Source organism: Kogia breviceps, chromosome 1 (genome assembly GCF_026419965.1).
Source record: "Kogia breviceps isolate mKogBre1 chromosome 1, mKogBre1 haplotype 1, whole genome shotgun sequence".
NCBI classification, from domain to species: Eukaryota; Metazoa; Chordata; class Mammalia; order Artiodactyla; family Physeteridae; genus Kogia; species Kogia breviceps.
In genome coordinates, this window is record NC_081310.1 from 5521414 (window position 1) to 5543493 (window position 22080).

Below are 22080 nucleotides of genomic sequence, written 5' to 3' on the forward strand. Positions count from 1 at the left end.
TGATGTTGAGCATTCTTTCATGTGTTTGTTGGCAACCTGTATATCTTCTTTGGAGAAGTGAGTATTTAGGTCTTCTGCCCATTTTTGGATTGGGTTGTTTGTTTTTTTGACATTGAGCTGCATGAGCTGCCTGTATGTTTTGGAGATTAATCCTTTATCAGTTGTTACGTCGGCAAATATTTTCTCCCATCCTGAGGGTTGTCTTTTTGTCTTCTTTATGGTTTCCTTTGCTTTGCAAAACCTTTTAAGTTTCATTAGGTCCCATTTGTTTATTTTTGTTTTTATTTCCATTTCTCTAGGAGGTGGGTCAAAAAGGATCTTGCTATGATTTATGTCATACAGTTTTCTTCCTATGTTTTCCTCTAAGAGTTTTATAGTATCTGGCCTTACATTTAGTTCTTTAATCCATTTTGAGTTTATTTTTGTGTATGGTGTTAGGGAGTGTTCTAATTTCATTCTTTACATGTAGCTGTCCAGTTTTCCCAGCACCACTTACTGAAGAGCCTGTATTTTCTCCATTGTATATTATTGCCTCCTTTATCAAAAATAAGGTGACCATATGTGCGTGGGTTTATCTCTAGGCTTTGTATCCTGTTCCATTGATCTATATTTCTGTTTTTGTGCCAGTACCATACTCTCTTGATTACTGTAGCTTTGGAGTATAGTCTGAAGTCAGGGAGCCTGGTTCCTCCAGCTCCGTTTTTCTTTCTCAAGATTGCTTTGGCTATTCAGGGTCTTTTGTGTTTCCATACAAATTGTGACTTTTTTGTTCTAGTTCTGTGAAAAATGCCAGTGGTAGTTTGATAGGGATTGCATTGAATCTGTAGATCACTTTGGGTAGTGTAGTCATTTACACAATGTTGATTCTTCCAATCCAAGAACATGGTATATCTCTCCATCTGTTTGTATCATCTTTAATTTTTTCATCAGTGTCCTGTAGTTTTCTGCATACAGGTCTTTTGTCGCCTTAGGTAGTTTTGTTCATAGGTATTTTATTGTTTTTGTTGCAATGGTAAATTGGAGTGTATCCTTAATTTCTCTTTCAGGTTTTTAATCTTTAGTGTATAGGAATGCAAGAGATTTCTGTGCATTAATTTTGTATCCTGCTACTTTACCAAATTCATTGATTAGCTCTAGTAGTTTTCTGGTAGCATCTTTAGGTTCTCTATGTATAGTATCATGTCATCTGCCAACAGTGACAGCTTTCCTTTTCCTTTTCCGATTTGGATTCCTTTTATTTCTTTTTCTTCTCTAATTGTTGTGGCTAAAACTTCCAAAACTATGTTGAACAATAGTGATGAGAGTGGGCAATCTTGTCTTGTTCCTGATCTTAGTGGAAATGGTTTCAGTTTTTCACCATGGAGAATGATGTTGGCTATGGGTTTGTCATATATGGCCTCTATTTTGTTGAGGTAAGTTCCCTCTATGCCTACTTTCTAGAGGGTTTTTTAATCATAAATAGGTGTTGAATTTTGTCAAAAGCTTTTTCTGCATCTATTGAGATGATATTATGGTTTTTCTCCTTCAGTTTGTTACTATGGTTTATCACATGTATTGATTTGCATATATTGAAGAATCCTTGCATTTCTGGGATAAATCCACTTGATCCTGGTGTATGATCCTTTTAATGTGCTGTTAGATTCTGTTTGCTAGTATTTTGTTGAGGATTTTTGCATCTATGTTCATCAGTGATAATGGCCTGTAGTTTTCTTTCTTTTTGACCTCTTTGTCTGGTTTTGGTACCAGGGTAATGGTGGCCTCGTAGAATTAATTTCAGAATGTTCCTCATCTGCTATATTTTGGAAGAGTTTGAGAAGGATAGGTGTTAGCTATTCTCTAAATATTTGAGAGAAATCGCCTGTGAAGCCGTCTGGTCCTGGACTTTTGTTTGTTGGAAGATTTTTAATCACGTTTTCAAATTCAGTGCTTGTGATTGGTCTGTTTATATTTTCTATTTCTTCCTGATTCAGTCTTGGAAGGTTGTACATTTCTAAGAATTTCTCCATTTCTTCCAGTTTGTCCATTTTATTGGCATGTAGTTGCTTGTATTAATCGCTCATGAGCCTTTGTATTGCTGCAGGGTCAGTTGTTACTTCTACTCTTTCATTTCTTATTCTGTGGTTTTGAGTCTTCTCCATTTTATTCTTGATAAGTCTGCCTAATGGTTTATCAGTTTTGTTTATCTTCTCAAATAACCAGCTTTTAGTTTTATTGATCTTTGCTATCATTTCCTTAATTTCTTTTTCATTTATTTCTGCTCTGATCTTTATGATTTATTTCCTTCTTCTACCTTTTGGGTTTTTTTGTTCTTCTTTCTCTAATTGCTTTAGTTTTAAGGCTAGCTTGTTTATTTGAGATATTTGTTTCTTAAGGTAGGATTGTATTGCTATAAACTTCCCTCTTAGTACTACTTTTGCTGCATCACATAGGTTTTGGGTCATTGTGTTTTCACTGTCAGTTGTCTCTAGGTATTTTTTGATATCCTCTTTGAGTTCTTCAGTGATCTCTTGGTTATTAAGTAGTGTATTGTTTAGCCTCCATGCGCTTGTATTTTTTACAGATTTTTTTCCTGTAATTTACATCCAATTTCATAGGGTTCTGGTCAGAAAAGATACTTGATACAATTTCAATTTTCTTAAATTTACCAAAGCTTGATTTGTGACCCAAGATATGATCTATCCTGGATAATGTTCCATGAGCACTTGAGAATAATGTTTATTCTGTTGTTTTTGGATGGAATGTTCTATAAATGTCAATTAAGTCCATCTTGTTTAATGTATCATTTAAAGCTTCTGTTTCCTTATTTATTTTCATTTTGGATGAGCTGTCCATTGGTGAAAGTGGGGTGTTAAAGTCCCCTACTATGATTGTGTTACTGTCAATTTCCCCTTTTATGGCTCTTAGCATTTGCCTTATGTTTTGAAGTTCTCCTATGTTGGGTGCATAAATATTTACAATTGTTATATCTTATTCTTGGATCAATCCCTTGATCATTATGTAGTGTCCTTCTTTGTCTCTTGTAATAGTAGTTATTTTAAAGTCTATTTTGTCTGATATGACAATTGCTACTCCAGCTTTCTTTTGATTTCCATTTGCATGGAATATCATTTTCCATCCCCTCACTTTCAGTCTGTATGTGTCCCTAGGTCTGAAGTGGGTCTCTTGTAGACAGTATATATATGGGTCTTGTTTTTGTATCCATGCAACCAGTCTGTGTCTTTTGGTGGGAGCATGTAATCCATTTACATTTAAGGTAATTATCAATATGTATGTTCCTATTCCCATTTTCTTAATTGTTTTGGGTTTGTTATTGTAGGTCTTTTCCTTCTCTTGTGTTTCTTGCCTAGAGAAGTTCCTTTAGCATTTGTTGTAAAGCTGGTTTGGTGGTGCTGAACTCTCTCAGCTTTTGCTTGTCTGTAAGGGTTTTAATTTCTCCATCAAGTTTGAATGAGATCCTTGCTGGGTAGAGTAATCTTGGTTGTAGGTTTTTCTCCTTCATCACTTTAATTATGTCCTGCCACTCCCTTCTGGTTTGCAGAGTTTCTGCTGAAAGATCAGCTGTTAACTTTATGGGGATTCTCTTATATGTTATTTTCCCCTTGCTGCTTTTAATGTTTTCTTTGCATTTAATATATGATAGTTTGATTAATAAGTGTCTTGGCATGTTTCTCCTTGGTTTTATCCTGTATGGGACTCTGTGCTTCCTGGAGTTGATTGACTATTTCCTTTCCCATATTAGGGAAGTTTTCAACTATAATCTCTTCAAATATTTTCTCCATCCCTGTCTTTTTCTCTTCTTCTGTGACCTCTATAATTCGAATGTTGGTACGTTTCATGTTGTCCCAGAGGTCTCTGAGACTGTCCTCAATTCTTTTCATTCTTTTTTCTTTATTCTGCTCTGCTGTAGTTATTTGCACTGTTTTGTCTTCCAGGTTACTTATCCATTCTTCTGATGCAGTTATTCTGCTGTTGATTTCTTCTAGAGAATTTTAAATTTCATTTATTGTGTTGTTCATCATAGTTTGTTTGCTCTTTAGTTCTTCTAGGTCCTTGTTAAACGTTTCTTGTATTTTCTCCATTTTATTTCCAAGACTTCAGATCATCTTTACTCTCATTCCTCTGAATTATTTTTCAGGTAGACTGCCTATTTCCTCTTCATTTGGTAGGTCTGGTGGGTTTCTACCTTGCTCCTTCATCTGCTGTATATTTCTCTGTCTTCCCATTTTGCTTTAATTACTGTGTTTGGGGTCTCCTTTTTGCAGGCTGCAGGTTTGTAGTTCCCCTTGCTTTTGGTGTCTGCCCCCTGTTTCTAAGTTTGGTTCAGTGTGTTGTGTAGGCTTCCTTGTGGAGTGGATTGGTGCCTTTGTTCTGGTGGTTGAGGCTGGATCTTGTCTTTTGGGTAGTACCGCTTCCGGTGGAGTGTTTTGAGGTGTCTGTGGCCTTATTATGATTTTAGGCAGCCTCTCTGGTAATGGGTGGGGTTGTGTTCCTTTGCTGTTGATTGTTTGGCATAGGGTGTCCAACACTGTAGCTTGCTGGTTGTTGAGTTTTTCTTGGTCTTAGTATTGGGATGGAAATCTATGGGAGAGCTTTTGCCGTTTGATATTATGTGGAGGTGTCTGGTGGATCAATGTCCTGAACTCGGCTCTCCCACCTTAGAGGCCCAGGCCTGACACCTGGCCAGAGCACCAAGACCCTGTCAGCCACATGCCTCAGAAGAAAAGTGAGAAAAAAATAAAGAAAATAAAAAATAAAATAGAATAAAATAAAATAGTGTTATTAAAATAAAAACTGAAATTATTAAAAATAAAAAAATTAAATAGTATTAAAAGAGGGAAAAAAAAGGAAAAAGAAGAGAGCAACAAAACCAAAAAACAAATCCACCAATGATAAGAAGCGCTAAAAAGTATACTAAAAGCAACCAGCAAAGAAAACAACTGACACATAGAACCCTAGGATAAATGGTAAAACAAAGCTATATAGGCACAATCACACAAAGAAGCATACACATACGCCCTCACAAAAAGAGAAAAAGGAAAAAAAAAAAATATATATATATAAACAGAAAAAGGTAGAGAGCAACCAAATCATTAAACAAATATACCAATGATAATAAACTCTAAATAGTAAACTAAGATAAACATAAAACCAGAAAGAAATTAGATGCAGAAAGCAAACTCCAAGTCTACAGTTGCTCCCAAATTCCACCGTCTCCATTTTGGAATGATTTGTTGTCTATTCAGGTATTCCACAGATGCAGGGTATGTCAAGTTGATTGTGGAGATTCAATCTGCTGCTCCTGAGGCTGCTGGGAGAGATTTCCCTTTCTCCTCTTTTTTTCTCACAACTCCCAGGGTTCAGCTTTGGATTTGGCCATGCAGAGGCATGTAGGTCCCCCTCTCGTGTCTGTTCTTCATCCAGGCAGGAGGGGGTTAAAGAAGTGGTTGATTAGTGGGCTCTGGCTCATTCAGGCCGGCAGGAGGTAGGGGTATGGAATGCGGGGCAAGCCTGCAGGGACAGAGGCTGGCATGACATTGCAACAGCCTGAGGCACACTGTGTGTTCTCTGGAAGAATTTGTCCCTGGATCATGGGATCTTGGCAGTGGTGGGCTGCACAGGCTCCTGGGAGGGGAGGTGTGGAGAGGGGCCCGTGCTTGCACACAGGTTTTTTGGTGGCTGCAGCAGCAGCCTTAGCATTTCATGCCCATCTCTGGTGTCTGAGCTAATAGCCGCAGCTTGCGAGTGTCTCTGGAACTTCTTTAGGTAGTGCTCTGAATCTCCTCTCCTTGCACACCCTAGAACAATGGTCTCTTGCCGCTTAGGCAGTTCCAGACTTCTCCCGGCCTCCCTCCCAGCCAGCCGTGGTACACTAGCCCCCTTCAGGCTGTGTTCACGCCGCCAACCCCAGTCCTCTCCCTGGGATCTGACCTCCAAAGCCGGAGCCTCAGCTCCCAGCCCCCGCCCGCCCCGGTGGGTGAGCAGACAAGCCTCTCGGGCTGGTGAGTGCCAGTCAGCACTGATCCTCTGTGTGGGAATCTCTCCGCTTTTCCCTTTGCACCCCTGTTGTTGCACTCTCCTCCATGACTCCGAAGCTTCCCCCATGCCACTCCTCGTCTCCGCCAGTGAAGGGGCTTCCTAGTGTGTGGAAACTTTTCCTCCTTCACGGCTCCCTCCCACTTGTGCAGATCCCGTCCCTATTCTTTTGTCTCTGTTTTTTTCTTTTTTCTTATGCCCTACCCAGGTACGTGGGGAGTTTCCTGCATTTGGGGAGGTCTGAGGTCTTCTGCCAGTGTTCAGTAGGTTAGGAGTTGTTCCACATGTAGATATATTTCTGATGTATTTGTGGAGAGGAAGGTGATCTCCACATCTTACTCCTCGGCCATCTTGAAGGTCTCTCCTGATGTGGTTAATGTTAATGAGATATTGATCCACTCTGCATCTCTGGAATAAATCCCACTTGATCACAATGTATGATCCTTTTTAATGTATTGTCGAAATTGGTTTTCTAATATTTTGTTGAGGGTTTTTGCATCAATATTTATCAGGGATATTGGCCTGTAATTTTCTTTTTGTGTGGTTTTCTTGTCTGGTTTCATTATCAGAGTTTCAGGCCTCTAAAATTGAGTTTGGAAACATTCCCTCCTCTTCAATTTTTGGAAGAATTTTAGCCAGCTAGGTTTCAAACCTTCTTTGAATATTTGGAAGAATTCATCAGTATAGCCAGCTGGTGGTAGACTTTTGTTTGTTAGGAATTTTTAAATTACTAATTAGGTCTCCTTACTAGTAGTCAGTCTATTCAGATTTTTTATTTCTATATGATTCAGTCTTGGAAGATTGCATATTTCAAAGAATTTATTCATTTCTTCTAAGTTGTCCAGTTTGGCACATAATTGTTCATAATAATCTCTTACAATCTTTTGTATTTCTGTAGTATCATTTGTAATACCTCTCTCATTTTAGGTTTTATTTATTTGAGCCTGCTCCCTTTTTTTCTTGGTAAGTCTAGTGAAAGGTTTGTCAATTTTGTTTATCTTTTCAAAGTACCAGCTCTTAGTTTTATTCATCTTTCCTAATGTTTTCTAAGTCTTTATTTCATTTATTTCTACTCTGATCTTTATTATTTCCCTCTTTTTACTAACGTTTCCCTTCATTTTTTTTTTTTTTTTTTCTGGTTCTTTTAGGTATAAACTTAGATTGTATATTTGGATTTTTTCTTGTTCCTTGAGGTAGCCCTGTACCTGTATGAACTTCCCTCTTAGAACATCTTTTGCTGCATTCCATAGGTTTTGGAATGCTGTGTTGCCATTTTCATCTCACAATAATTTTGTATTTCCTCTTTGATTTCTTTTTTGACCCATTGATCGTTTAGTAGCATGTCTTTTTATTTTGATGTATTTGTGATTTATCCAGTTTTCTTCCTAAAATTGATTTTTAGTTTCATACCATGTGGTCAGAAAAGATACTTGGTATAGTTTCAGTCTTCTGATATGTTTTGTGATCTAATATGTGTCCTATCTTGGAGAATGTGCATGTGCACTTGAACATGTATATTCTGCTGAATTGGGATGGAATATCCTGTATATGTATATTAAATCCAACTGATCTAATGTGTCATTTAAGGCTAATGTTTCTTTATTTTCTCTCTGAATGGTCAATCCATTGATGTAAGTATGGTGTTGCAGTCAGTTTCTCCCTTTAGGTCTCTTGATATTTGCTTTATATATTTCGGTGCTCCTAAGTTGGGTATATATATATATTTACAAATGTTATATCATCCTGCTGGATTGACCTTTTTATCATTATCTAATACCCTTTTTTGTCTTTTACTACAGTCTTTGTTTTAAAGTCTATTTTGTTTGTTATAAATATAGCTACACCAGCTTCCTTTTTATTTTAATTTTCATGGAATATCTTTTTCCATTCCTTTACTTTGTCTGTATGTGTCCTTACATCTGAAGTAAGTCTCTTTTTTTTTTTTTTTTGAAGTAAGTCTCTTGAGGCAACATATAGATGAGTTTTTTTAAATCCATTCAACCACTGTATGTATTTTTATTAGAGAAGTTATTCTACTTACATTTAAAGTAATTATTGATAGGTATATACTTATTACCATTTTATTACTTATTTTCTGGCTATTTTTGTAGTTTGTCTCTGTTCCTTTCTTCTCTTGCTCCTTTCCCTTGTGCTTTGATGACTTTTTTTAGTGTTATGTTTAGATATCTTCTTTATTATTTTTGTGTACCTACTGAAGGTTTTTGCTTTGTGATTAACATGATGTTCACATATAACAGCCTATATATATAGCAGTCTCTTTTAAATTGAGAGCAAGTTAGGTTTGAACATATTCTAAAGACTACATTTTTTTACCACTGCCATCCACATTTTATGTTTTTGATAGCATATTTTTCATTTTTAAAATTTTATGTATGTCATAACTAATTATTGTAGTTACAGTTAATTTTACTACTTTTTTCTTTTAACCTTAATAGCTTAATAAATGGTCAGTCCACTAGTTTTACTGTGTATTTACCTTTACCAGTGAGATTTTTACTTTCTTTTGTTTTCTTGTTACTAGTTAGTGCCTTTTCTTTTCAGCTTAAAGAAGTCCCTTTAATATTTCTTTTAAGAGTGGTTTAGGGATGATAAAGTCCTTTAGCTTTTGTTTGTCTGGAATATTCTTTATCCCCCCCCTTGGATTCTGAATGATAACCTTGCCAAGCAGAGTATTCTTGGTTGGAAGATTTTTCTTTTCAGCAATTTGAATCTATCATGCCACTCTCTTCTGGTCTGCAAAGCTTCTTCTTCTTGAAAATAAGCTGGTAGTCTTATGGAGGTTCCCTTGTACATAAAAAGTTGTTTTCCTCTTGCTGCTTTTATATTCTCTCTTTAACTTTTGACATTTTTATTGTAATGTGTCTCTCTCTGGGTTTGTCTTATTTGTAATTCTCTTGTCTTCCTGGACCTAGATGTCTGTTTCCTTCCCTAAGTTAGGAAAAATTTCAGCCATTATTCTTTGCATAAACTTTCTGCCCCTTTTCTCTCTCTCTCTCTCTCTCTCTCTCTTCCTTTTTTTGTCATTCCTATCATGTGTATATTAGTCTGTTTGATGGTGTCCCATAAATCCCTTAAGCTGGCTTCACTCTTTGTCATTTCTTTTCTTTTTGCTGCTCTTACTGAATGAATTCCATTATCCTGTCTTTGAGGTTGGTGTTTTTTTCTTCTGCTTGATCTAGTCTTCTATTGAACCCCTTTACTGCATTTTTTCAGTTCAGTTATTGTATTCTTCAGCTCTGTGACTTTTGTTTTGGTACTTTCTTATATTTTCTATCTCTTTATTGAAGTCCTCACTGTATTCATCTGTTCTTCTTTCAAGTTTGGTGAGCATTTTTATGACCATTATTTTGAACTCTATATACCAGGTAAATTACTTATCTCCATTTCATTAAGGATTTTAAAAAAAATCTTGCTCTTTCTTTTGAAACATATTACTCGGTTTCCTCATTTTGCTTGCCTCTCTGTGTTTCTATGTATTAGACAAAAGAGGATACCTCACCCGTCTCGAAGGAGTTCCATTGTGTAAGCAGTGAACATTATTGTTTGACCTTGCCCTAGCTCTTGGTGGTCTCTCAAATCTTTGTGATTGTTTAAGGAGTGTGGTTTATTTTTGATAAGTCCCAGTTTTTGAGGTTGTGCTAAGCCCTATCAGTGTTCAAAGGTAGGGATCTCAGTCAGCCCATAGTTTCAGACTGATTTGAATCCAGACTCTCAGGCAGCAGCTTTAAAGCATGCAAATGTATATAGTCTGGTGGGACCACTGTTGTTATCTTTACTGACCTCCAAACCAGATAATTTGGAGGTGACAGTTGCAAAAGTCAGGGCTGTAGACAAGTGTATATGCTCTTTTCTGGGAGGTACTGGTGAGCTGTAGCAAGGCCTGGGAGGGTGCAAAGATGGCATTCCCCTAGCCTAGGTTCCCTTAGAGCTCCTCTGTAACCCCTAGATGTGTGGAAAGCCTGAAGCTACTCCTTGCACTGAGGCTCTAGGACAAGAAAATGGGCCTTTTTTAGTGGAAAACTGGGGATGTGTTTCAGTCTGCTATGTCATGGGGGTGGTAGCCTGCCAAGAGCTGTGATGCCTAATTGTTTCAGTCTCCTGAGGCCCAGAAATTCAGGCCTCCCTGGCCACCAGGGCCAGGTACTCAAGGGGCATCACCTGTATTGATGGTCTGCACCTGCAGGCTTCATTGGGGCCACAAGCTAGTGTGGGTGTTGCTAGCAAGAAGAGGGAACACAAAAATGGCACCCACCAGTGCCTCTGTTTCCTGATGATGTCCAAAGAGACCCCTGTGCCCTTGGCAGTTGCTTTAAGATTAGCTAATGAATCTCCTGCATATGTGGTCTAGGTGCTTTTCAAACTGCTACCTTTTCTCTGAGTCTTAGGGCGCGTTAGTCTGCATGTGAGCCCTTTAAGAGCAGACTTCTAGTACCCCACAGCCTTTTGGGTCTCCTGAACCTAAGTCCTACTGGTGTTCAAAGCTGTTGGTTTTCTGGGCTCACTTCTCCAGGTCCCAAGGGTTGGGTGTCTGTGTGGGGCACAGACTCCCCGTTTCTCAGGGAGAAGCTCTGTATTGTGAGATTCCTCCCGTCCATGGGTCACTGCGTCAGAGGTGGGGTTTTTGATGAGATTGCATCTCTGCCTCTCCTACGTGTCTCATTGTGGCCCTTTTATCCCTTGTTGTGGAGGAACTCTTCTGCTAGTTTTCAGGTCTTTTTCAGAGGGAATTGATCCATATGTAGCAATAGATTTGGTGTGTCCGTGGGAGGAGATGCGTTCAGGAGCTTTCTACACTGCCGTTTTGAATCACCTCCTGAACTGTAGTATAATTTTAAAGAATGTTGTATAGAATTTATTTCTTCAAGGACATTTTAGGTGTTTGTCACAATTAAATTGATCTGGTTTTCAGTTAATACATCAATGTAATATTTGTAGTTTCTTTGAAAACGTCTCTTATTTTGTTTATCTATTTGTCTAATGCTAATACTTGACACCTACCCATACAATTTTTATTGCTAGTCAAAGTACTCTATTTAATTGTTTGAAATGAATCAGTCTCTTTTAAAGACCCAAATACTTTTCTGTTCTTGATTCACATATACTCCAAAAAGGTTTACTCTATTGTATACCAGTTTTGTAAGTAGTTTCAGTTATAGTCTAGACAGTACCTTTTTTAAGGTTCCTTGAGGGCATTATTCTAAGTGAAATAAGTCAGACAGCAAAAAATAAATACTGTATGATCTCACATGTGGAATCTTAAAACAAAACAAAACAACAGCAAAACTGGTTATTTTTTTCTTGAATAGAAACATATCAGCTTTATTGGGATGCCTGATTCAAGTCGCAGATTTAGCTTGTGTAGTTCTTTATCTAATTTGAGTTAAATGACTGATTTATTTTAACTTACTTTTCCCTTCGTTATCATGTTGCTCTTATTAAATTGCATTTCTATTCATTTATGGGTTTTCCTTTTAATTTCTGTCTTTTGCTAGAAACAGTAGGGAAGGGGACTGGGTGTGTAATGGCGTAAATAATTATTATCTCAAAGCCACTGTGGCTCTCTGTCCAGCCTACTGAATTGAAAATAATTTTCAAAGCAGAAAATGAATTTGATGGCTAACTTCTGTACAATTATTTTTTCATGTGGAGGTTTGCCCTAAGGAAAGTAAAGAAAAAAAAAGATCAAAGTTAAGTGGAAAATGAAGTCATAATATTTAAATGACTTGGTTACTCTTCAGCTTGTTTAGATAGTGAAAATGATTTCATATGTGTTAAAGGGTTTGGAGATAAATCAAAGATTAACAAGTGAAATTTCATTGTGTAATAATTTACATGATAATTCTTTATGATATAATTTATTCAATGAATATAATTATGGATATTTCACTTTATCTTTTTTGAATACTTAGCATGTATTCATATTGCTGTAAATGAAGACATAGCTACAAAAAGGAACATTAACTACCCTCAGGAAATTTTCAGCCCTTTAAAAGGTTTTATATTTTAGAGTTCTTATATTTTCTGGCTTTGGGCTAGTTGTTTTATATATGTTATTTCCTTCAATACACACTTAATGTTATTATTCCCACCTTACATATAAAGAAGCAGAAGTTCTCTCCTATTTGCCCTCCACTTTGAGAACCTCAGCAGTAATGTTTTTTATCCCTGATTAACTTGTTGGCTGCAGGAAGCCAGCACCTCCCTGCCACCCCCCAAATTCTAACTACACATTCACCTTCTCTACTTGGAGGTCAAATAGGCATTGCAGACTTGCCATGTTCCAATCAACTTTTGTGCTTTTCTACATCTCAGTGAATGGCAACCCCATCCTTCCCCAAACCCCGCTCAACCCACAACCTCCTACATTTTGGCTGATAGCAACTTCATCCGAACAGTTGTCAGGCCAGATGTTTTGGAGTCAGTAAGTCTTCACTTCTCTGTTTTCCTCACATTCTGCAGCATGTGCAAAACACACAGGAAGTTCCATCATTTCTACCTTCAAGATAGTGCAGCATACGATCACTTCTCAATGCTACCATCCTTGGCCAAGCCATCTTCTCTCATCTGGATTACTGCAGTACCCTTCCTAATTAGTCCTGCTAATTCTGCCTTTTCTCCCTTTTGGTTTATTCTTAGCGAAGCAGCCAGTATTCCTTGAAAGTATAAGTCAGATCTTGGCACAGCTGTGCTCTGAATGCCGAAGTACCTGCCATGGCTATAAGAACCCCCATTTTCCCTGCATCTCCCTCCTTGTTACTCACCCCCCCCACCACCCATTTTGCTCCAGTCACGTTGGCCTCTTCTCTGCTCCTGGGTCACACCGGACACCCTACCAGCTCAGGGCCTTCATACCTGCTATTCCCTCTGTCCGGAGTTCCTTCAGGTAACTCTGACACATTTTCTCAGATCTTTACTCAAAATCAAATTTTTAGTGAAGCCTTACCGAAACATCCTGTTTAAAATTGTATTCATCTCACAAGACTCTCTTGAATACTCTTTTTTCCTTTCTTTTTACATTTTTCTCCATTGCCTTTATCTCTTTCACATAGGGTATGTCTGTTACTTGTTTATTTATTTATTTTTATTTTATATTATTTTTTCCGTACACGGGCCTCTCACTGTTGTCACTGTCGTGGCCTCTCCCGTTGCGGAGCACAGGCTCCGGACGCGCAGGCTCAGCGGCCATGGCTCACGGGCCCAGCCGCTCCGCGGCACGTGGGATCTTCCCGGACCGGGGCGCGAACCCGCGTCCCCTGCATCGGCAGGCGGACTCTCAACCACTGCGCCACCAGAGAAGCCCTATTTTGTTTTCTGTATGTTCCATGTAGATTGCAATAGATATTTCACAAAGGCACAGATTGTTGTCTGAATCCAAAGAGCCTGGCACGATATGGCACTGGTGGTTATTAAACAAGTGAGTATTGACTGAGTAATGGGTGGGCATGAGTAAATGAAGATCCTTTGTTTACTTCATCTCACCAGCCTCTTAGTCCGGCCATGCTGACCTACTTGAAGCTACTTACCTATACTCTCTGCTCTCCACTGTCTCTGGGCCTTTGAACATTTGCTCCCAGTTCTTGGGCCTATGATTTCCACTCCTGTCCCTTCCCATTCACTCTTTTTCAACTTACCTCAGGACCCCTGGACCTTCAGGACCACAATTTACTGGATAAAACTTAGTCTGACACTCTCACTTGACATCCATGCCTTATAACCCAGTGCCACTCTGGGTTAGTAGTGGTTTCTGGGGATTCTCCGAGTGTCCTGCACATATTTCTGTCACCACAGTTAACATGTTGCCCTTGATTTCACTGTTTACTGCTCTCTTCTCTGTATACATTCACCAAGGTCAAGGGCCATGTTGTATTTGCCTTTGTAGCTTTCATACTTAGCATAGGACTTGGTGGGTCAGTGAATGTTGCTGAATTCATGGAATTATGCTCAATGGTTTTACTGATAGTGCTGTACAATCCAGATGATTGAAGACCACTGCCTAGAGATGTCAGTGAATATTACACATGTTACATTTTCTGTCTATGTGTTATTAAAAGTGGATCACATTTCAAACCCTTCCAAAAACCCTTCAGCATTGTTTTTAAAACTTGGTGATTTATAAATAAAATGTACTTTAGAGAGACCTGGGAATCATAAAATGAGGCATGATAGAATCCTTCTAAGAGTAAAAGGGCATTGGCAGGTGATAGCAAAGTGAGATAATATTATTTGAAAACATTAAGAGGAACAAAGTTTCCCATAATTAACTTCTATGCCATATTAGTAAGAATATTCAACTGTAATTACAGTGGATATACACTTGAAAAATCAGATTACTGCAATGAAAAAATATAACAAAAAAACTGAGGGCTCCATTTTGAATACAATGTTCTGTTTGGTTCCCATTGACAATGTAATACCGGTTAATGAAAAACAGCAGTGGCCCTTATGGGCACAGGCTCTGTTTTTAAATAATCAGACTAATTCGGCAAAGAGATTTATTTAATTAGAGCTTCGGACATAATAAAGCTGAAGGTATTTTGTGCCGCTTTGCTTTATTTTTAAGTCCGAGGAGTCAAAACTGATATGAAAATGTTGCAGCTGTGGACAAACTGAAGGATATGAAATGAATTTCACTCTTAATGTATGAAATTGTGCAATTGACGAGCTCTCATATACACCCAGTTCGCAGTAACTGATTGAAAGGCGTTAGCAAAGGACACACATCCAGCACGTGGAGTTTATGAATCTCACTGAGAGCTGAATCATCAGCATTGACTCATTGCCTCTGCTGGTGCTTTTATGGCGGCTCTTCAAAGGGTCAAAACCCACGCATCCTTTCCCACTTTAGAAGTTGTTGAAGTGATTATTAACTTTCAACATCAAAGGACAAAGACCAAAGTAAGAAGCATGTCAATGTGCTTCTATTTCATGGTACTTGGATTTACATTTACAATCAGTGCCTAATGGAGCAACCAGTGAGTTGAGATGACATTCCAATTTTAAAGGGTATTTCTTCTTTAGGGTAACAACGATTAAAAGAAGAAATACAATTTCTCAGTATTTTTAACTATCTGATGACCAACAAGATTGAATATCATAATGTAGACCTTTCCTTCTCTCATATACATTGGTTATAGTATAGATTAAAGCATCTCCAAGTACTGTAACATGTAAACTCAAACATTCAAAGGCATTTCTTTGTTTACTAGAGTCTAATGCTGGTGCTCTTCGTATATTTCTCCATATGGTCACACACGCACACCACACACACTATAGCATGGTAAGTTCCATATTATATATGCAAGCCACTTTCATTCTGAGGCTCTGTGCTGTCCTAAGACCCTAGAATCCTCCGCAGTCAGCTTTCAGAAAGATGACGCGAGCACGGAGAAGGCACATACAATTGTTAAAGTTATTGGCCGACAAATGAGAAGCCTCACTCTTACTTGTATTTCATACTCAGATCTCATTTGACAGTCGGTCACATGTCATACCTTGACCTGTGGCCTTTAGATGAAGAGTCGCTTTTTGCACCCACCTCTGTACCGTGGAAGGGGAGAACGAATGTTGCTAGACGGAAAGCCGCTTCTGCCTCAGCCCGTGTGAGTCAGATGGAAAGCCTCTTAACTCGCATTCTCTCAAAGACTCAACATTTAGTTCTCTCCTCCACACCCCGACAGTTGGTGTGAAGTATACCTGAGTTTTGAAAGGATTTGGCTCTTGGAAAATGTTCCTAATATATTGTCAAGACTCTGCTATGCTTCAGTATTCTGGTCACATGCTAAATTTTGTCTGGCTTTAAAAACGTGGACCTAGAACCACAGGCAGTACTCATTGCGATTTTCCTCCCTGGTTTAGGATCTTACATTTTCGTTAATACAATACTAGCTTGCTTTCTGTGTTTGGAGCTCTGGCACGCCGAGTTCGCCTTGAGCTGTGACCCACAAGTCTTTCTTACGAATCCCGCCCCACGTGGCGACCCTGTTACTTTCGCATGTTTACCAGGTGCTTGTTTCTTCTGGTTAACATATTCACCGCCTGACCTCCACCTCTGTGGCCAGAGCAGGTCTGACATTTTCAGCAGCTCTTTTCTTACCTTTAGGAGATGTATTTATTCACCATAAATAAGCACGCTGTGAGGAGTGGCTGGGGCTGCATACTATGAATTTTCCATATTTAACTTCATTATTTCCATTGTTGGATATGGTTCTTCCAGTTTTCATGATGCGTCAACATGATTTTATCTATAGGCTTACTTTAATTTAGAATAACTGAGTAATATAAATTTTGTTTTTATGTTTGCTTTTGTTATTTTATTGTTATAATTTTAAAAAGTGAAATTTATTTTTATGACTTTATAAATGGTTCATGATTATTGCAGTATAAATACATAGGGCAAGGAAAAGGAAGTAGAAATTACCTAAAATCTCAATACCTAGAAATAAGTATTTTGACCACCAATCTTTTGTAAATTCTATCTATACACGTATATGTGTAACACACTCACACTGATACAATTATGACAATATTATCTACATCATTTTTTTTTTTTTTTTTTTTTTTTTTTTTTTTTTTTTGCGGTATGCGGGCCTCTCACTGCTGTGGCCTCTCCCGTTGCGGAGCACAGGCTCCGGAGGCGCAGGCCTAGCGGCCATGGCTCACGGGCTTAGTTGCTCCGTGGCATGTGGGATCTTCCCGGACCAGGGCACGAACCCATGTCTCCTGCATCGGCAGGCGGATTCTCAACCACTGCGCCACCAGGGAAGCCCTATCTACATCATTTTTATCAGTGACTTTTTTCTCATGGATGGTATTTTTGCTGTTGTTAATGGTAAGGAGCCTACTTACTACTATTCTCTTTTTGTTGGTTAGGTAGATTCCAGTTACTTTCCTGCTATAAATAATATTGAAATAAATATTTCTGTACAGGATTTCTTTCCTCCAAGTGCTTTTTTGTCAATGGGATTTAAGCCTCGTTTGGAATTAGTCTGTCTGCTAGTTTCAGTTTCAACTCTTGTTTTTTTTTTGTTTTGTTTTTGCTGTATGCGGGTCTCTCGCTGTCGTGGCCTCTCCCGTTGCGGAGCACAGGCTCCGGACGCGCAGGCGCAGCGGCCACGGCTCACGGGCCCAGCCGCTCCGCGGCACGTGGGATCCTCCCGGACCGGGGCACGAACCCGCGTCCCCTGCATCGGCAGGCGGACTCTCAACCGCTGCGCCACCAGGGAAGACCTCTTGTTTGTTTTGATGGTTCTCTAGCACTGCGCAGAGCAGATCCCACATTCTTTTTTCTTGATAAATTTATTTTATGCAGGAGAGTTTGGGCACCAGCTTTTTATTAGAATGTGTACATTTTCCTTCTATGCATTTATTCAGCTTAGGGCCTGGTAAATGGATGTGAAAGATCCATCTTCCATTGAAGATCTCACTTTTTATCAAAATTTACATATCACAGTCTTGTAGAAACTTTTTTTAAGGATTATGAAACTTATTCCACGTGGCACAGTCTTGTCCAAAAAAATCTTTTTTTCAAAGTCTTATTTAAATTAAAGTGTCTGATCTTTCAAGACCTATTAAAACAACGTCAGATCCAAGAAAGTGCCATCAGTTTGATAACTAGCTTTTAGTAAATCTATGCTAATTACCGATCTCTTTTTGAAAATGTTCTCAAACATCTTATTTGCAATTTATTGTATGATTTTACAGAGATTGCTATCTCCTTAATTATTTCATAGTTTTTGTAGCACACCATTTCTATCTGCAAAAAAGCATATATGTTATCCCTCTTCGCTCCTGCGTACCGTATTTTGGCCTGATTTCTCAAATGTTACTGAGAACACATATGAGACGTGTTCTGGAAATGCCAGCGTTGCTGAGCTCGTCACTCACGATGTGTCTTTACCGGCACCATCCATCCGTTTGTATTGGTTGCCATGCCTACTATAGGCATGTACTTGGGAAGACATTAGGGCCATAATGGTGGGTGAAATAGACATACTGCGTCATCTTGTGGAACTTGCAGTTGAGTGAGGCGTCAACTGTTAAAGAAATACATTTACAAACAAATACAAGGTTACCACCGAGATGAGTGGCGGGGGAGGTATGGTGAGTGACATGGCCTAAGAGATTCATTGGCTACATTGATCAAAGGGAAGCCTTCAGGAAGATTTCCCTGAGAGAGGGTTGAGCTGAGAGCTCCCGGATGACGGAAGACCATGTGAAAAGGGCTGTGATCGGAAGGAGCATGTCACGGTTGACGAAGTCTCAGAATGCCAGGTCAAGAGTTTTGGTCCTTATCTTGACAAAGGTGAAGTGTCAACACACAGTGGAGGGACTTCCCTGGTGGTCCAGTGGTTAAGAATCCACCTTCCAATGCAGGGGATGTGGGTTCAATCCCGCATGCTGCAACTAAGACCCAGAGCAGCCAAAAACAAATACGTAACTATTTTTTTTTAAAAAAGGAAATGCTTTTAAAAAATACACAGTGGAGTGATGTGATGACATGCATTTAGAAAGAATCTCTGTAGTTGTAATTTGGAGAAAAACTGTACAAGGCAGAAGGAGGTGTAGGGTTCCAGTTATAGGCTTTTGCAAGAGTCCAGTTGCAAAAAATGATTAATTTAGGTTAAGGTGGCTGTGGTAGTGGAGATGAAGAGAGGTAGATAACATTCTACAGATATTTGGTGGGAAGAATTGAAAAGGTTTGGTGACTCATGTATTAAGTATTTACAAACAGAGGAGTGGAAAGCATCTAAGACAATGCCTAAGGCTTCGGCTAACCAAACACAATGGAATTTGGTTCCATTGACTGAGATGTGAAAACAGGAGAGGCCCTGTTTTGGTGAGAAAGGTCCCGGGTTTGGTTTGGAGCAACTGAAGATGTTAATCACCCAGGTAGATGTTACATTCTAGAATCACAAAGGGTACTTTAGTCTAATATGCTTGGTAATTTCTTTGAATCGTATTCTAAAGTTTGCAATTCTCTTTAAAACAAGAATTTTAAAGAGTTTATTGCTCTTTATTTTTGTTTAACATATTATGAAAAAGAAAATTATTCAAAGATTTAAAAATACACAGTCTTTTATGGGATTCCTCGAATACTTCATAACTCCAGTGAGTAGGCTTTGTTCCTCTTTGTATGTTTTTTATTTGCATATTTTGGGCAGCATAATACAGCTATTTTCATCTTTTCCTAAGTAGAGTGTATTGCTGTGAATGACTAGTGTTTGAATCAACTGTATACCAAATGACGTAGATAAGGGTGAGGTATAAACAGTGAGAAATTATAACTAGTAGGACATTAGAATGTATGGTGTTCTTTGCAGACTATAAACAATTTTTAATGTCTGAAATAATAGGATTTTTAAGAGACATTTAAGGACAATTACTCCTTGTCCTGCATAATGTTTTATGCTAACCTCAGTCACAGGTTTTGGGGTGATATATTAAATATTTTATAAAAATTCAAATCTGAATATAAATGTGCTCTGCAATCTGAGTCACTGACTTTCTTCTGATTATTTCGACTGTTGAATGTGTGTTGCCAATATATTGTGTTAAAAATAACAAAGTCCTAGAGTTTATGGAAGATCCTTAAGTGGCTTTTCAGTGGAGAGTTGATTAGCAGGTGGTTTGAGTTTTTCTACCCTGCCATCCTCACTCCTTAAATAAGGGCCCATTGTCTTTTCTTACATGATTAACATGAGACCGAAAACAAAATTAAAGAGGTTTGTTTTTTTTTTTTCCTGGAACAGAAAACGAGTATTACCAAAAAGAAAATTGAAGCAATATAAGAATTTTTTCTAATTTTAATAGTGGTATTTTATTGTTTTTTTATGCTAACAACATTTAAATATTTCCAACTTTAGTCAAAATGTGAAAATGAATGCTTTTTTCATTTAATAAAAAAAACTAATGTCTTATCATTCTTTTCATAGGTCTCATATCTTTTGGGTGAACAGAAGTCTACCTTTATGGGGCTTACAGGTTATGTACAATTTTGTTTTATTCCTATATTTCTGGATTTATTTATATTTTACTAAGCAATACTACTGGGGAGAAAAGTTTTGACCTTAAAAATGAGTTTTGGTTTATTGTTTAATTAATCTTGATGCACACCTTAACATTTTTATTCCGTTCTTCACGTTTACGTGAGCCCTCCATTGTACCTTTTGAGAATTTCCTCATGATCAGGTTTAGACTTCAGAAAGCTTTTGAGGATCTGAAGGAAACTAAAGTAAACCCAACCTTGTTTGAAGGCACAACAAGTTCCCCAAACTACTTTAGGCATTCCTAAAGGCTTAGGTTATATCACCTTTGAAAAAGTAATCAAAAGCCCATAACCATGTTTGCATTTTTTACCTTATGTGCTCAATGTTCGGAACATGGTGGAATCTCAATAAATAATTGTTAAATGAATAAACAAATGAACAAACAGTTCATATCACCAATAGGAAGAGCTTGGTCCCTAAGCAGATAATTTTTTAAAGAAAACAAAAGTGTACCCTGGCATAAAAGGAGTCCTGAAGAAGGAGTAAGGAAACGTGTGGAGCACGGTGTGTCTGAACTACATTGGTGCTGTGTTCCCTGGGGTCCTCTGGGCCTCTCTGTTCCTTTTTTTGTTGAATTTCATGCCAGGCAAACTTTTGACAACTTCCCATCTCCTCTACTCCGGTCTCTTTCCTGCAGGTACTTTTTAGTTTCTGTTGTTTTTCAAAAGCAAAAATCATTCAAAGAGGAGAGTCTCTAACATTAAAAACAGTTGAGTCTGGAAGAAATGGAAGGACTCTAAGTCTCACTGTGTATAAAAAACCTTTAAAATACTTTAAAATCAAATGTTTGGGTTGTCTTTCAAAGTCAGGATGACTGTGAGGTCTGTACATTTTATATGTGACAGTAAATTATTTCAATTATGTATGCATTGTGATTATAACTATGAATCAAGTTGTTACTATGTCTGCATGTTTTGTATTTTATTGAAGTCAAGTTGTGTTTTATGTTTTTTTTTTTTTTTTACTGACTTTCATTTCAGTGCCATAGACACTTGTAAAGTAAGTTAATATTTTTATGAATAGTTATATATGGCCTTGAAATATATTTTGATCTGTTCAAATTGCTTTTATCTGATAGTGATATTCTAAAATAATAAAAACACTCATTTTCACATAGGATTTTGGGCAATTCATGCTAAAGGTGGTCTCGAGATCATCTAACAATGTGTATCTCTAGAAAAAGTGAGAGATTATGATTTAGAGAATTTGTGGAGAAAATTGAAAAAGTGAAAAATTTCTCTTTTAATGTCTGTCTACTGTATGTACTTCTGGACTTATTTTACTTAGATTGTCATGCATTCATATGTTTTTAAATTGTCCTTATATTTTAATATTCACCTAAATCAAAGTTTGCCTTCCAACAGGAGTCAGAATCTAAAACGCTAGGGTATCTGCCTTTCTCATGCAGATTGACTTTACCCTCACAAATCTGTGAACAAATATATTTGTTAGCTCAGTTATTTCATGCTGATGCTTGCTTATTTTGATTATATTCCTGTCTCCTGACGTGCCTAGGGTCTTTAACACAAAATAAGTTGGATGTCTTTACTGGTTACTTTTTCTGTTGCAATCATGGCTCGTTGGTAGCTGAGCAGAGGAAACTGTAGACAGAGTAGAGAATAGGGAGAAAAGTGGAAGCTTGTCTAGGGGGCTGCAGGATGCCCATGTCCAGCGCCAGAAGGGGAATTGGCTGGGAAGTCCATTCCAATAAAATCTGAAAGGATCTTGAAGTGCTGACATGGACTATTTTGTTTAGTGTTTGAGGATGTTTCATTTTGTTTGAGGTGGGTGATAGGATGGAAAGTATCCTTCAACTCCAAGCTTGTGTTCTTTTATTTTCTGAAGGGAACTGCCATTTTTGGTGCGTGTACTGAGATGGTGGTGGTGTGGCTCCGGGAGAGCATTCTTTGTGGTGGGACAGTGTGTGGGATTGTGTGTATTAAGAATACACACACAAACAGAACCTATTCTTTACATATAG

At 38.1% G+C, this 22080-nt stretch overlaps 1 protein-coding gene across 3 annotated transcripts in view; it reads left to right on the plus strand.

The window, feature by feature from the left end:
• KCNT2 (potassium sodium-activated channel subfamily T member 2) overlaps positions 1 to 22080 on the plus strand; it is a 377107-nt gene that overhangs the window by 118823 nt on the left and 236204 nt on the right. For all 3 annotated transcript variants that reach the window (XM_059048725.2, XM_059048889.2, XM_067027514.1), the window contains exon 4: positions 19986 to 20034. In XM_059048725.2, the coding sequence (XP_058904708.1) occupies positions 19986 to 20034 (49 nt within the window). The remainder of the gene's footprint in view (positions 1 to 19985; positions 20035 to 22080) is intronic.